Source organism: Pelobates fuscus, chromosome 11, assembly GCF_036172605.1.
Source record: "Pelobates fuscus isolate aPelFus1 chromosome 11, aPelFus1.pri, whole genome shotgun sequence".
Classification (NCBI taxonomy): domain Eukaryota; kingdom Metazoa; phylum Chordata; class Amphibia; order Anura; family Pelobatidae; genus Pelobates; species Pelobates fuscus.
The window spans coordinates 139,039,301-139,056,566 of record NC_086327.1 but is presented as its reverse complement, the minus strand read 5'-3'; the positions used below and the strand labels follow the sequence as shown (position 1 = coordinate 139,056,566).

Here is a 17,266-nt window from a genome sequence, read left to right as displayed (position 1 = left end):
ATTGAATTACAGAGCAGTGCATTGATTACACCACCGGACCTTGCAAAATGAATAGGACAACAAGGGCTAAATTAAGATAATCCAAGTTCTAGCTACCTGAGATTTAGGTCATGTTTTCTCACTAAGGGACACATGTACAGAAACATAGAAACATAAGAACCATTTGGCCCATCTAGTCTGCCCAATTTTCTAAATACTTTCATTAGTCCCTGGCCTTATCTTATAGTTAGGATAGCCTTATACCTATCCCACGCATGCTCAAACTCCCTCACTGTGTTAACCTCTACCACTTCAGCTGGAAGGCTATTCCATGCATCCACTACCCTCTCAGTAAAGTAATACTTCCTGAGAATAGAGTATAAAGTGGACTATCAGTCACAGATACCTCTGGGATATACAACATTGCACCCCTCATTTCGGGACACTTTATATAGACAGCCAAATAAGCAGTGCATCCTCTGATGGATGGGATTGTGTATAAGACGCATTTGCCACGCAGTTTAATTGTGAGTTTATGGTGAACGACCGGTAGAGATGAGTGAGATCTAAACTCACTGTGGCTTATTTACTAAACAGCGTTCAGTTGTGAGTTGAAAACCTTAATATAGCCGCTATATAAAACTTCTCCAATGTAGCTATTCTCACCGTTTGGCCGTTATAGTACATCTGGTGCAATTTGGTGGTTAGTGAATAAAATCCAGGAAGTTTTCAGCTATAAGTTTTACAATATAATTTGTATTTACCTGCAATACTTTCCGGGAGGACATGGAAGACATTCCCCTTTTTCTCTGAGACCGCCCCGTTCGCTTAGGGTGTACGTCCCATTGGGGCATGTTAGTGGGTAGAGTGCCCCTAGTGGTCAAAATAAAAATGTTTTGGCAGTCAATAAATAATATGGCACTGTCTTGAAATATTAGCACGCTACTTTATGATATAATTGCTGTTAGTAAACTATGTAAAAAATGTAAAAGTTTATTAGCCACTAAAAGAATTGCCATCTCAGCTATTTTGTCCTGAATTATTCGATTCGTTTTTAATTCACTATAATTCCTGTTTAGTTAATACACCATACCGTCTTAGTAATTAGAGCTACTCTCAGTTAATGGCAGTTATGGTTTATATTAAAAAAATGTTTTAGTTGAACTTGGTTGGAACTGGGAGACTCCAATAAATCACTGCACCCATAGACTTAACCCCTTAAGGACCAAACTTCTCGAATAAAAGGGACACATGTCATGTGTCCTTAAGGGGTTAATGGGGGGCCCTTAAAATAAGTGTGTCCTGGAGAGCTGATGGGAATACCTCCAGAATAACTTGCTGAATATAAATACTCACCAGCAGGGCAGTAGGAGTAAGGAGGGCATTTCTGAGGGTCACCAGCTACGGCCTCCTGGCAGAAGTACCCGGGCTGACATGGGATGCAGGTGTGGGACCCACTGTTTGGTTGGTACTCTCCGGTGGGGCAGGGGATTGGATAGGAAGCACCAGAGGGGCAAAAATGACCCTAAAAACAGAAGAAGAAACTGAAGAAATAAAACATTTATGATAAATAACATGTTTTCCTGCAAATTAGCAATTAGCTTTATTAAGACAAAGTAAGAGAAAGAAAATCCTCACAATAATCTAAATGTTCACCACTGTGGAAATTAAAAAGAAAAAAAAAGTTAGAACAATAAATAAAATACAAAAATAGCTGAATTGTGTACATTTTCAAACTCCGACATTTTAGTTGAAATTTCACAATTTGGATTTTAAGGCATCCCAGTTCAATCTTTGATGAATAGGACAGGGACAAGGGACCTCCTTACTCTTTGCTGAAATACCTCTGTATTGGGAGGTATGTATTTTATTAAAGCAATCCAACGATTGCGATTAGGGTTAAAGGCAAGCATTGTTAGTTTGTCCTTCTGGAAGCCCTTGCATTATCCGTAAGAAAACCTACACCGACCCACAACCTGGGTCAGAGATGGTGAGATCTCAATAGAGTTTTGTGGATTCGTGAGTCAGGCTGCCATCGCGCATGCATCTATATCACAGCTAAGAAATACAGATATATTATAATATCTATATTTTGCTGTTTACGCATAAGATTTGCAATTACCTTCTTTATTACCCCCATTCCCTGCTTAGTAAATAAAGCTAATGCTCCATTTAATAATTTAAGCGTCAGAATCATTTAACATCCGACTGTGTGATAGATACATACCATCAACACATTCAGTTGTTTCCTTGCATCTGGGTTTATGTAAAAAGGTCAGAGTGTGTACAGGTTAAATTACAAAGAGTTATAATTAGTAATCCGCATTAGCAATTAATTAAGCACCCAGTACAAAGAGTTGTTACCCTGGGGCACAGGAATGCTGTGGGACTGACAGAGGTGACATTTGCTGGGCAGTAAAATCCCGCTGCGCACTCCCCGGTGGGTGAACTCAAACCTCCGGTGGCACAGAAATATCCAGCGTAGCACGGTACGCAGCTCTCAGCTGAAAAGCCCCCTGTAACAGACAGACGTAGAGAGGGTCACCTGTATCCAGCTACACAGCAGATGTAACAATGGAGATTAATGTTAAAAGGATTAATGTCATCACATTTTCACTGCTAGAATTTTTATATTTCACTACGTTTCACAGCTTTAGACACATTTCCCCTGGCTGTGACTGACACAGTCTGCATAACAAAATGGTTTAATTTCCAATCAAATGTTAACTTGCTTTAGAAGATTTTATATCCTGCTCTGTAAATTGAGCTTTAATCACACACAGGAGACTCCCACGGGATGTAGAAGGCTATTAATAGAGCAGGAGATAAGAAATTCTAAATTAAACAGAATGTGCAATAAAGGAAATGTAAACGTTAGATCTCACTATACAGAAAGTGTCTAGGAAGGCTGTGTAAATCACATATAGGAAGGTGGGACTAGGGCTGCATAAAAAAGGGATGTAACTCCTAAATGGCAGTGAATTGAGCAGTGAGGCTGCAGGGGCATGATCTATACACCAAAACTGCTTCATTAAGCTAAAGTTGTTTTGGTGACTATAGTGTCAATTTACCATTTGCTGGGGGCAAAGGTCAGAGGACACAAACATACAAGTTACTGTGTTAGGAATTGCAGTCCCAAACTGAGTGCAAGAAGTTACCTGCCTCTGCTGAGCTACAAGTCCTATTATGTTGAATTGGAGTTAAAATATACATCTGTTGTAATGAGATTGTGACACTTACTGAACAGATTGTATGGAATATAACTCCAAGTGCTCTCATCCACTGGTTGGTTGGGCCTTATATGAATTTACTACTTAACGTGCCAATTGATGCAGCCGTGAAATGAAAGAACTGATCGCTATGAAGAAGCTAGTTCTAGAGATTTATCCTTAGTGCTCCTCTGTGGGTAACATGTGATTGGAGAATACCTTGCACTATGACAATTATGGGATGGATCATTATTAGATGGGGAGACCAGTTCTGCAGCTAATTAAAGATACATTTTTGGCCTTAGAAAATAACTCTGCACAGTTTAGTCGATGCAGATTTTTGTTCTGCAACAATTTATATGAATAAAACAGTTTATATGAATAAAAATTTAATTTTAAACCCGTAGTTTCCCTTTAAGGATTTGGGCATACCCATCAACCCGTCAATCTCTAAATAAGCTTATTATGCCAATATTAACCTTAAAATGGCCCATTACTACCAAGACATACAGTGATGGTCAGTCATGGAAGGTGAGCCAAGCGTAGTAAATAGTAACAAACTGTTGGAGGCAGATCTCCATCTAGTATTGAACTACAACCCCCATGTCCCTCAATCATCCTTTTTGTGTCTGACATAGAGGAAAGCACATGGTAGGGCCATCCACTAAAACATGTGAAGAAATCAGAGTGAATTTCAGATCACAGGTTGAAGCTGATGAATAGGTAAAATTCTTAAGCCAATGATGCTTGCGGCTATTTTTACCTAAAATTAAATATTGACAATTCACACTTTAATGACAATTTTAAAATCTGGCTGACAGCCGGCGTCCCAGGATCCCTCAGTAAGTAGATGCGGCCTCGTTCCCAGGTGTAAATCATTTGACTCACCTGTAGTGTTCTTTAAAGTTCCCGGAGGGCAGGGTTTTGGAGATTGCGTTCCTTCTGGACAGTAATGGCCTGCAGGACACTGCCCATTTAAAAGAAACCGCGCTGTTTTCTGGGGTATGGCGTCGGCTGCTTCTCCTTCGCAGTAATACCCAGCTGAACACAGCCCTGCAAAAAACGCAGAATACAATATTTATACATGGCTAAGGTTCTAGTGGTTCTGGTGCTTTAAGTGTCTTTTTAAGCCCAAATCTTTAGACATAATTTACTAAATTCTTTATATTTTAAATTTAGGAAGATCATGTCTAAATTACTGCAATGTAACTCTAAATTAGAGCTTCTACCAAATGATCACTGCTGCATGTCTGGGCTTATTCACTTAATACTGAATTATTGCTAAATTTAGTTAATAGGGATGATTTAAGAAAATTCGCCAACTCAACCAGAGTTACCACGTGGGTATTCTAGGCTACATTTTGTAATTAAGCTAACATTATTCTACATGTTATTGTTTATTTGGAGCCAATCAAACCTATTAAAAACCAAAGAATACACACCTACCTTTAAATGTGGTATTAGTGTTACATATTGTAAATTCTCACCATCTGGCTGCCAATTTGCCTCTCCTCGGCAGTATCTACCCGCTGGGCATTTCTTGCATGAAGCTGATGACAGTGCCCCTTGCAATGGGTTAAAGGTTCCCTCTGGACATGGAATGGGCGCTGCAGTCATGGCAGGACAGTAATTACCTGTAAAGAAGACACTTTGCTATACACAGCTTCAATATAGTTACATAGATACATAGTTATATAGTTACATAGTTACATAGCTGAAAAGAGACTTGCGTCCATCAAGTTCCGCCTTTCTCACATATGTTTTTACTGTTGATCCCAAAAAAAAAAATACATCTGTATGGACTCTGATAAAACCACCTCTTCAGGCAGAGAATTCCATATCCTTTTTGCTCTTACTGTAAAAATCCCTATCTTGTGCCTTAGACTAAATCTCTTTTCTTCCAGTCTAAATGCATGACCTTGTGCCCATGTGTAGTCCTGTTTATAAATAGATTTCCAGATAATTGTTTGCATTGGCCCCGAATATATTTGTATAATTCTATCATATTCCCTCTAAGGAGCTGTTTTTCCAAACTAAAGAGATTTAAATTTGTTAACCTTTCTTCATAAATAAATGTACCAATTTTAAATTTTTTGTTTAGTGAATACACTTCACAATCACAAAATTCCCATTTGCCCCCACCTCATAACCACTTGTGTCACAGAATTGCCCAAACTAACTGGATTATAAAGATGGCCTGCTTAGGCTGTCCCAGCTAGCTGAAGTTCAGTGCGTACCTCGAGGGCAGCTGACTGGTTCCGCTGTGGATGATTGCATACAGCTGCTACCGGCAGGGCAAGGCAGACATGTGCCAGACCCGGGCATAGGACTGAAGGTACCTGGGGCACATGGCAATTCTATAGTGGTGCCACTTGGGCAGTAGAATCCGATGGGACACTGATAACCATGAACCTCATCCGTTGGACAAGGAACAGAGCTCCCTTCCTTACAGACATACCTGGGGACAAAAATAACGTAAAATGTGAATAAGAATATGAACTGAGAGATTTAAAAGTCTTAACAAAATGTTTGTTATTTGTTCCAAAAACAGGTGGACAGTTTACTGGTTAATAAAATATAGAGGCTTGTTGAGTTTTATGAGATGCTCTGGAATTTTAGTGTTAACCATTGCAGGCCTATTAAAGGATTACTTCAACCACCATGAATACTGTGATCATGAAGCGGCCATGGTGGTAAGAGTATGTAAAGGAAATGTTTCAGCTTGAAACTCTGAACATACTGAGTTATTTGCACTTACACCCCAGCGCATGTGATATTGTCAGCCCATAACTCTGCCTAATGTCAATTCTGTGCATATTGTGCGCATACTGGACACTGACAATAGATGTAGAAATCTTCAGAGCACCTGCAAGGAGATTCTAGCTCTCCCCTCCTACCACCGCCTTCCTATGGCACTCATTTGCCCTTTCCTAAACCCCCACCATCATCCCCACTCCCTCCGCCTCCCTTCCTCCCATCACCAGTATGGAGGGCGTGCATGCACTCTGAGATGGTGAAATGGTCCAATCACAGGCCTCTCTATGAGAAGCATGGGATTGGATGATTGGACAGCTCTCTGCCACAGTGACGTAGGAGGGGGAACAAAAGATCAGCGCTGGGAGTTTCACCCGGCGCTGTATTTCAGTTAAGTAGAACCTTTTATTTGCAGGTTTTACAATGAGTTGAGAGGGGACCTTCTTTTTTACAATGCCCAATAGAACATATTACATCTGATAGGTTCACCATCATAAAGGATTATAGTACTCACTGCATTAATATGCTGTATGTGGTTAATCATTTTGGGATCACGTAGTATGGAAGGCAATGAATTGCTCTATTTTTTTAGTTGACAAAAAAGTAACAATTACAATGTCACCACTGTTAGTAACATTGGCCTTCAATGATTTATTTTCTTTGTAAAATGTCTGTTATGCCTGTTTAATAATATTTAATACTATAGTAGAATATATGATCCATCAGTTCCATGTTTAAAGGGCTACTTTCCTGGGCGACTGAGTTCCTTCCAGTCTTCTGAAATATTGGCAAAGTGGAAGTACCCATTACACTCTAGCAGTATTCCTTAATTGGAAATACTTCCCTGGCTGATAGTGTCAGCTGATGCTCTTAGTCAATTCATTAAGGCTTGGTAGGGATAAACGTAATTACCCAGAAACAATGATTACATCACTGGGCTCTGCAAAAAATGAAATTGTGCACAGAGCTCTCACCCGCTTCTCTAGCACTCCCTGCTGCCGGAAGACAGCCATTAAACTTGCCCTACAAAATAAATTTCAGTGTATCGGAAAAGTGCAATCATTTACAGTAATTCTGCAGATACGCAGACTATCAGAATGTAGGTCTGGCACGGACATATTGTTTCTGTACTAAGCAGAGCACTGGAGAAAAGAACATAGTGAGTTGACAACCTATGGTTAATTTTAACAAACGTATAAGCTTTGTTGGGAAGGTGAGAGTTAAATAAGGGCAGGAAAGGTGTTCCTGTTTTTTCCACATATTAGGTTGCCAATAAAAATTATTAGACAATGTTCAACCTGGAAATACTTATTGGGAATGATACCAACAATAGTTCAGGGACAAGGGTGTGTTGTGTGTTTATTTATAACAAGACTGCTTGTTTGTAAAAAGTCGGCACGCCTAAATCAATAGAAGAGCAATGTTACTTTTGGAACATTTAATTATTGGAACTAGATCCATCAGGAATTGTTTGCACTGTCATCCAAAAAGGGGGAGGTGTGGATAACAAGTCACAGACTAATAGTAACTAGTGATGTCGCGAACACAACATTTTTGGTTCGCGAAGGGCGAACGGGAACTTCCGCAAACGTTCGCAAACCGGCGAACCGGGCGAACCGCCATTGACTTCAATGGGCAGGCGAATTTTAAAACCCACAGGGACTCTTTCTGGCCACAAAAGTGATGGAAAAGTAGTTTCAAGGGGACTAACACCTGGACTGTGGCATGCCGGAGGGGGATCCATGGCAAAACTCCCATGGAAAATTACACAGTTGATGCAGAGTCTGGTTTTAATCCATTAAGGGCAGAAATCACCTAAAATTCCTAGATCACAATGGATATGGATTGACACCTGACATATGACATATTGACACCTTGACATATGGATTGACACCTGTCCTCAGAGACCCTGATACACACTGACACAGAGCAGAATAGGGACTATTCCCCCTACATAGGGTCACTTGGCAGATATGGATTGACACCTCTCCTAAGGATCCCTGATACACACTGACAAAGAGCAGAATAGGGACTGTTCCCCCTACATAGGGTCACTTGGCAGATATGGATTGACACCTGTCCTCAGAGATCATGATACACACTGACACAGAGCAGAATAGGGATTGTTCTCCCTAGATAGGGTAACTTGGCAGATATGGATTGACACCTGTCCTCAGAGACCATGATACACACTGACACAGAGCAGAATAGAGACTGTTCCCCCTACATAGGGTCACTTGGCAGATATGGATTGACACTTGTCCTCAGAGACCATGATACAGACTGACACAGAGCAGAATAGGGACTGTTTCCCCTACATAGGGTCACTTGGCAGATGTGGATTGACACCTATCCTAAGGATCCCTGATACACACTGACACAGAGCAGAATAGGGACTGTTCCCCCTACATAGGGTCACTTGGCAGATATGGATTGACACCTATCCTAAGGATCCCTGATACACACTGACACAGAGCAGAATAGGGACTGTTCCCCCTACATAGGGTCACTTGGCAGATATGGATTGACATCTATCCTAAGGATCCCTGATACACGCTGACACAGCTCAGAATAGGGACTGTTCCCCTTACATAGGGTCACTTGGCAGATATGGATTGACACCTGTCCTCAGAGATCATGATACACACTGACACAGAGCAGAATAGGGACTGTTCCCCCTACATAGGGTCACTTGGCAGATATGGATTGACACCTGTCCTCAGAGACCATGATACACACTGACACAGAACAGAATAGGGACTGTTCCCCCTACATAGGGTCACTTGGCAGATATGGATTGACACCTACCCTAAGGATCCCTGATACACACTGACACTGGAGAGAGTATCTGCAGTAACAAAGGGTGTCTGGAGGGAGTATCTGCAGTAACACAGAGTGTCTGGAGGGAGTATCTGCAGTAACACAGAGTGTCTGGAAGGAGTATCTGCAGTAACACAGAGTGTCTGGAGGGAGTATCTGCAGTAACACAAAGTGTCTGGGGGGAGTATCTGCAGTAACACAGAGTGTCTGGAGGGAGTATCTGCAGTAACACAGGGTGTCTGGAGGGAGTATCTGCAGTAACACAGGGTGTCTGGAGAGAGTATCTGCAGTAACACAGGGTGTCTGGAGGGAGTATCTACAGTAACACAGGGTGTCTGGAGGGATTATCTGCAGTAACACAGAGTGTCTGGAAGGAGTATCTGCAGTAACACAGGGTGTCTGGAGGGAGTATCTGCAGTAACACAGGGTGTCTGGAGGGAGTATCTGCAGTAACACAGAGTGTCTGGAGGGAGTATCTGCAGTAACACAAAGTGTCTGGGGGGAGTATCTGCAGTAATACAGAGTGTCTGGGGGGAGTATCTGCTTGTAACATTTATATGCACTGAAAAAAAATAATAATAATCAATTGAAAAAATAAAATAAAATGTTTGCAGCTTCCGAATAATTCTAAAATGGATGCGGTTCAGTAGGTGGGAGGGTCTGCTAGGGAGGGTCTGCTGCTGATTGGCTGGAATGTGTCTGCTGACTGTGAGGTACAGGGTCAAAGTTTACTCAATTATAAAGAATAGGGGGCGGACCGAACACCGCATGTGTTCGCCCACGGTGGCGAACGCGAACATGCTATGTTCGCCAGGAACTATTTGCCAGCGAACCATTCGGGACATCACTAATAGTAACCTCTCAAGAACCAATGAGCATTACCAAATCATTACAACTGTGCTCTTTAGCAAGCACCATAAACTACTTACATGCTACCTGCAGCCAATGCTAGATGGTCAGGACATTCTATTCTATAGAGAGCAGCCAATGGTAGATGGTTAGGACATTCTATTCTATAGAGAGCAGCCAATGCTAGATGGATAGGACATTCTATTCTATAGAGCGCAGCCAATGCTAGATGGTTAGGACATTCTATTCTTTAGAGCGCAGTCAATGCTAGATGCTTAGGATATTCTATTCTATAGAGCGCAGTCAATGCTAGATGGTTAGGACATTCTATTCTATAGAGCGCAGCCAATGCTAGATGGTTAGGACATTCTATTCTATAGAGCGCAGTCAATGCTAGATGGTTAGGACATTCTATTCTATAGTCAATGCTAGATGGTTAGGGCATTCTATTCTATAGAGCGCAGCCCATGGTAGATGGTTAGGATATTTTACTATATAGAGTGCAGTCAATGCTAGGTGGTTAGGACATTCTATAGAGCGCAGCCAATGCTTGATGGTTAGGACATTCTATTCTATAGAGTGCAGTCAATGCTAGATGGTTAGGCTATTCTATTCTATAGAGCGCAGCCAATGCTAGATGGTTAGGACATTCTATTCTATAGAGTGCAGCCAATGCTAGATGATTAGGACATTCTATTCTATAGAGCGCAGCCAATGCTAGATGGTTAGGACATTCTATTCTATAGAGCGCAGCCAATGCTAGATGGTTAGGACATTCTATTCTATAGAGCGCTGTCAATGCTAGATGATTAGGGCATTCTGTTCTATATAGAGCAGTCAATGCTAGATGTTAGGACATTCTATTCTATAGAGTGCAGTCAATGCTAGGTGGTTAAGACATTCTATTTTATAGAGCGCAGCCAATGCTAGATGGTTAGGACAATGCCACGTATTCATCCGCTTATAAAAACGTGGTTAATGGCATTTACTGTCCACACAGGAAAAGTTGTGCCGAGCAGCAACCAAATTCACAGAAGGGTTAATGCTGAGCAGCAATTATGCAAATGGGAACCTGGTAACTGCCTTTGGGGTCAAAGGCCAGTTACAGCCTATCAGATCTAGAGGAGGGGTATTTAGGCCCACTTCTCATCCTGCTCAGTGCCCTGTCGTGGTTTCCCTTGTGGTTGTCCGAGAGCGCGTTCCTGATACAAGTTTCTTCTGGCTTTTTACTTTGGCTTTGATTTTGACTTCCCTGTATTCTGTATCCCTGACTTCTGGCTTTCTCTTATCGTTGTGTCTCTTTCTGTATCCCCTGACCTCGACTATTCCTGACTATTCTTTGGTACGTTAAGTCCGGCCATTCTAAGGCCTGGTAATACGTAACCTATTAGTCATCTTTGTGACACAATTCTACATGCTGGATCAACTAGTAATCCTGACAGACATTCTCTTCTATAGAGTCAAGCCAATGCTAGATGGTTAGGCCATTCTATTCTATAGAGCGCAGTCAATGCTAGATGGTTAGGACATTCTATTCTATAGAGTGCAGTCAATGCTAGATGGTTAGGGCATTCTATTCTATAGCACAGTCAATGCTAGATGGTTAGGACATTCTATTCTATAGAGTGCAGTCAATGCTAGATGGTTAGGGCATTCTATTCTATAGCGCAGTCAATGCTAGATGGTTAGGGCATTCTATTCTATAGCGCAGCCAATGCTAGATGGTTAGGACATTCTATTCTATAGAGCGCAGTCAATGCTAGATGGTTAGGACATTCTATTCTATAGAGTGCAGCCAATGCTAGATGGTTAGGGCATTCTATTCTATAGAGTGCAGCCAATGCTAGATGGTTAGGACATTCTATTCTATAGAGTGCAGCCAATGCTAGATGGTTAGGACATTCTATTCTATAGAGTCAAGCCAATGCTAGATGGTTAGGACATTCTATTCTATAGCGCAGTCAATGCTAGATGGTTAGGACATTCTATTCTATAGAGCGCAGCTAATGCTAGATGGTTAGGCCATTCTATTCTATAGAGCGCAGCTAATGCTAGATGGTTAGGACATTCTATTCTATAGAGCGCAGCTAATGCTAGATGGTTAGGACATTCTATTCTATAGAGCGCAGTCAATGCTAGATGGTTAGGACATTCTATTCTATAGAGTGCAGCCAATGCTAGATGGTTAGGACATTCTATTCTATAGAGCGTAGTCAATGCTAGATGGTTAGGACATTCTATTCTATAGAGTGCAGCCAATGCTAGATGGTTAGGCCATTCTATTCTATAGAGCGCAGTCAATGCTAGATGGTTAGGTAATTCTATTCTATAGCGCAGTCAATGCTAGATGGTTAGGCCATTCTATTCTATAGAGCGCAGCCAATGATAGATGGTTAGGCCATTCTATTCTATAGAGCGCAGCCAATGCTAAATGGTTAGGACATTCTATTCTATAGCGCAGTCAATGCTAGATGGTTAGGACATTCTATTCTATAGAGTGCAGCCAATGCTAGATGGTTAGGACATTCTATTCTATAGAGCACGGTCAATGCTAGATGGTTAGGCCATTCTATTCTATAGCGCAGTCAATGCTAGATGGTTAAGACATTCTATTCTATAGCGCAGTCAATGCTAGATGGTTAGGACATTCTATTCTATAGAGCGCGGTCAATGCTAGATGGTTAGGACATTCTATTCTATAGAGCGCGGTCAATGCTAGATGGTTAGGCCATTCTATTCTATAGCGCAGTCAATGCTAGATGGTTAGGACATTCTATTCTATAGCGCAGCCAATGCTAAATGGTTAGGACATTCTATTCTATAGCACAGTCAATGCTAGATGGTTAGGACATTCTATACTATTCAACATCCTGAGATCTATGTTCTTCCTAAGTGGATAGATTTATTCAGGATGTCTCCCATAGCCATTCCTCTGTCATTGATGACAATGGCCAGAACTGCTTTTCCAAACTTTGTATGGAGAGAGGAAAACGCCAAGAATAGTATAAATGGAGGACTAAGATATCCAGACATTAGTAAATATTCTACAAGCTGGCATCCTAGCACACGTAATGATATGTCAATTAACTCGAATAGAGAAAGAGGCTGGGTATATTATGGGACGAGAAGTTTGTCAAATTAACAATCCAATAGATTTAATATGGAAGACTAACATGTTTAATTCCTCTAATTCCTTTATATGGAAACAAATATCTCCTTTATGGAATAAAATGAATCGGAGATTAGGACTAAAAAAACGACATTTCTGATTTTGAAAATGATTGAGAGGAATATGACTAATATGTCGTTAAACACGTGGAAATCCAGAGATATAATCATATCAAAGAGTGAGTTTAAAAAAACTAAATGAATAAAACCATTTAAGAGTCTAATACAAGAATTCCACCTGCCAGTTACTGAAACAGTTACATAGTTAAGAGTTAAACATTTTTTAGAAATAGTTGAAATAATTTGAGATGGAACCATTTATAAATTGATGAAAGGATTGTTACAGGAGAATAAATCAAAAAAATGATTCTCACGATGTATCGAACTTATAGAAGCGAGTAAAATGTCCCCCACACTCCCAGCCATTAAAAGATGGGAGAAAGATTTACCGATTCCGATAAGTGAGAACGAATGGATGTCCTCAAGTTCTAAAAATGACAGATATGTTCATTCAATCTCACTTGGGGAACGTCACTTTAAATGATTAACCTTCGGTACTTGACTCCAGTAAGACTATCTACGTTTGTCTCAGATTCCAATGAAATATGTTGGAATTGTCGAGTAGCTACTGGAAATGATGTTCATATGTGGTGGGCATGTACTAAGGTTTTAGTGATATGGCAATGGACTCAAAATATCCCATTCAGATTACGTGTGGTTACATTTCAAAAACCCTTGTAACAATGTTACTACAATTACATTGGCCCAAACTGAAACAAATAGAGCAATTATTGATAACCCACTGTTTGAGTGCTACTCAAAAATTAATAGCAAAAAATTGGAAAGGAAGGAATGATTTCACCATGTCTCAGTTAAGGTAAGTGCTCAAATATTATTTAAGTTAAAAATGGAAAAGGGTTATAACGAATGTATAGATGAATCTTCGGATTTATGGGAGAAATGGGATACAATATTGACCAAGATAATTATAGATGGTAAGCTGGAATTTGATTTCTGCCAGTTTTTGCCACTCTCTCCCTCACGTGATCCGATTGGGACGGGGACTCTCGCTGACAGGCCAGTGTGATGGCCAACCGTAGCAGTAGGCTGCGTAGGTCAATGGAATGTATGCAGGATGAATAGTTATTATAACACTTATACGTTATTTAAATATATTGTTGTATAGTAATGTCTAATTTCTTGTTTGTTTGTTGAATATACAAATACAAAATAAAGTTAATGTAAGATTATTTCACAAACCTTGATTGAAGAATGATGGCAATGAGTTTATTTTCAGTGTTTTAGCACCACCCAGTGTCTCTTCACTGTACTACAAGTTACTTTTTCATTGAATCACTTCAGATAGTGTTTCACATAAACGGCAACAATCCCTACAAAGGGTCTGGCTGAATGATTTGTCCACAATGTCTAAAAGCTCCTATCCGTACCTGTATGGTCCGAGGTACAAAGACACTGGGAACCAAAATAATACAGCTCCTCTCTAGAGACAGCCTCCAAATAAAACCAAATATATGTGTGTCTCTACCTAACCCCTTTACTTCCAACTGAGCCCATCATTCACTAACGTGCACTGTCGATACAGTGAGCATATTGGAAGCTGTAAAAGCCATACGTGGCATGCTATAGACTTAATAGAGGACTGAAATGATGACCCTGTTATATTAGCACTTAATCTGCTTCAATAGAGCTGTGCCATTTCACTATCAAGTCCTGTAAGCGCTCTTTTCTATTTTAATTATATTTTGGCCGGAGTTTAGCACCCAGGCAAGGAATGGATACACGTAGACTTCGAGTGCCCTGCTCATGGATGGTATATATATATATCTATCTTTACTCAATCATTAACTAGTGGATCATTTACCAATCATTCGAATAAAATAAAATGTTTACGTTTTGCTGGGATATGTCCCAAAATGTCCTTCATTGGTTGTTCATGCATGTTTTCCAGGCGTTAAAGAATTATTGCAAATTCTGGTGAAGTTTTGACTCTTTATCTAACTTTGATAAGGAACTCAAAAGTAAAAACACGAAGTGTGTAGGAAGGTTGTGTGATAGGCAGCCAGGGTAGGTGTGGGATGTGTAAACAAAGTGATTTATCTCATAAATCACAGAGAATTGGACAGTGAGACTGCAGGGGCATGTTCTATACACCAAAATAGCTTAATTCAGCAAAAGTTGTTTTGGGGCTTAGAGTGTCCCTTTAATTACGGATTCCCAATGAAGGTGTTCGTAAATATAAAGGTACAGGTCACTCACCCCGAGGAGCACGGTAAAATTTGTGAGAGATCAGACAATCCAGGATGGGCACAGTATTGCCCCGCAGGGCACAATTGGCAATCCTCGTCTGAACTAAGTCCTGATGTCATGGAAAAAGTTCCCAGGGGGCAGGGCACAGGCACAAGGGTACCATTAGGGCAATAATGTCCTGCCGGACAGATGTCATTTTGGGTCGATGAATGCACACTAGAAGGCACCTAAAAAAAGAGAAACAATATTTATTGACTGATAGGAAGCTGCATGAAACCAACATTTCTGAAATGTTTATTTTATATAAAAGTTTATACTAGTTGTCTATGACCACTCCCTCATTTTGGAGCATTGACAAGGGAATTCAAAGTTTTACGTAAAAATAGCCAAATCTACAAAAAAAAAAAAATCTCCAACTTTGCTATTTTCTCACTTCAGATATTTTGGATACAATTTTTCATTCATTTGTCAATTCTCCCAAATAAAGCAAATTCTCATGCGGATCACCACACGATATCTCACCCGTGGATTGATCGGTGTAGGGTTTATAGCCCCTTGAGAGCAGTAATACCCTGCTTGGCAGTAGCCGGTTGGTTTATAAAGCCCCTCAGAAGAGCAATACATCCCTGAAATTAAACCAAAATGTAACATATTAAACACTGTTTGTAATATATAAATTTGTTTAAGCAAATAATGCACATTACTTTACTACAGTCTCACCCGCTGGACAGGCCTCACAGTCTAATTTACTTGATCCTCCAGTTTTTGGTCCATATGTTCCTGGTGGGCATGGGTACACAGTTATAAAACTGGCACCAGGAGGGCAGTAATGACCAATGGGGCAAACTTTTGGCATTGTTACTCCTGAACCTGGAAAATAACATACAATATTACATTATATAATAAGAACCTACACTGACCTTAAAATCACCTGCCTAATATCATCTAGGTCCCTCTCATACTGCTAAAACAGCTCTGATGTGTTGAGGGATGGACTCCACAAAATCTCTAAAGTGTCCTGTGGTTTCTGGCACCAAGACATTAGCAGCAGATTCTTTAAGTCCTGCAAGTTGCGAGGTGGAGTCTCCATGCCTGGATTTGTTGTTCCATTTATGAGTTAAATCACTTTGTTTATGCAGCCCTAGTCACTCCTCCATACATGTGACCTACACATCCTTCCTAAACACTTCCTGTAAAGAGAGACCTAATGTGCAAACTTCCTTTATTGTATATTCTGTTTAATTTAGAATGTCCTACCTCCTACCTTCTAGTCCCTACAGGAGCCTCCTGTGTGTAGTTAAAGTTATGCTGCCTGAGCATTATAGAAACCGGCCTGGCAAGCGTGGCAAGGCTAGCCGTCCCTGGCCTAGTGCATTGTGTGGAATGTGAATGCTTGCATCACCCACGTATTAGACGATATAAATGACCAATACGATATATAGACCACATTTTATTTAATAAGTGCAGCAGCCCATCTCATCTAGACTGTGGCATTCCAGGAGGGACAGAACTCACTGTCATTATTTGAGAAGCAGTAAAAGCCTGCAGGGCAGATATTACACGTCTCCTTCCCCTCCTGCGATTGGTATGATCCACTTTCACAAGGGATGGGTAATTGAGAACCAGCTGGGCAGAAGAATCCACTTGGGCAGTGGTATGCAGATGGCTTGGGTGAAATTTGCCCTGGTGGGCAATAGAATCCAGGAGAGCAGAGGCCTTGCCAGCTGATCTGCCCCGTACCTTGCAACAACATATAAATGTGACTGGTTAGAAAAGGTCCTGATACATTTTGAATATACTCCCGCCAGCACACTTGATCAATCATTTCAAGTAGCAACTTACAAACAGGAGAAAGGAGTGACCATGTTCAGTAACTATCCCTACTGTCACAATTGATTAATTTTATCTTATGTGTTTATTCTGCATGGGGCAGCAAGCGAACCTATGGCCGATACATCATTCCTGCCACACAAAACCACAACGACTTAACAACACAAACTGCTAGGACTAAACAACACAAACTACAACAACTAAACAACACAAACTACTAGGACTAAACAACACAAACAACTAAACAACAAAAACTACAACAACTGAACAACACAAACTACAACAACTAAACAACACAAACTACTAGGACTAAACAACACAAACTACAACAACTAAACAACAAAAACTACAACAACTGAACAACACAAACTACTAGGACTAAACAACAC

General features: G+C 40.6%; 1 protein-coding gene across 1 annotated transcript in view; it reads right to left on the bottom strand.

The window, feature by feature from the left end:
- The window catches only part of LOC134577038 (zonadhesin-like), a 54,958-nt gene extending 38,332 nt beyond the window's left edge, over positions 1–16,626 (bottom strand). The window contains exons 1-10 of the mRNA XM_063435681.1: positions 16,563–16,626; positions 15,768–15,917; positions 15,570–15,673; positions 15,057–15,274; positions 5,426–5,646; positions 4,676–4,822; positions 4,077–4,241; positions 2,344–2,495; positions 1,336–1,504; positions 744–852 (exon numbers count right to left, since the gene is read on the bottom strand). Of these exons, the coding sequence (XP_063291751.1) occupies positions 744–852; positions 1,336–1,504; positions 2,344–2,495; positions 4,077–4,241; positions 4,676–4,822; positions 5,426–5,646; positions 15,057–15,274; positions 15,570–15,673; positions 15,768–15,903 (1,421 nt within the window). The 5' untranslated portion in view covers positions 15,904–15,917; positions 16,563–16,626. The remainder of the gene's footprint in view (positions 1–743; positions 853–1,335; positions 1,505–2,343; positions 2,496–4,076; positions 4,242–4,675; positions 4,823–5,425; positions 5,647–15,056; positions 15,275–15,569; positions 15,674–15,767; positions 15,918–16,562) is intronic.
- Positions 16,627–17,266: the final 640 nt, after the last annotated feature.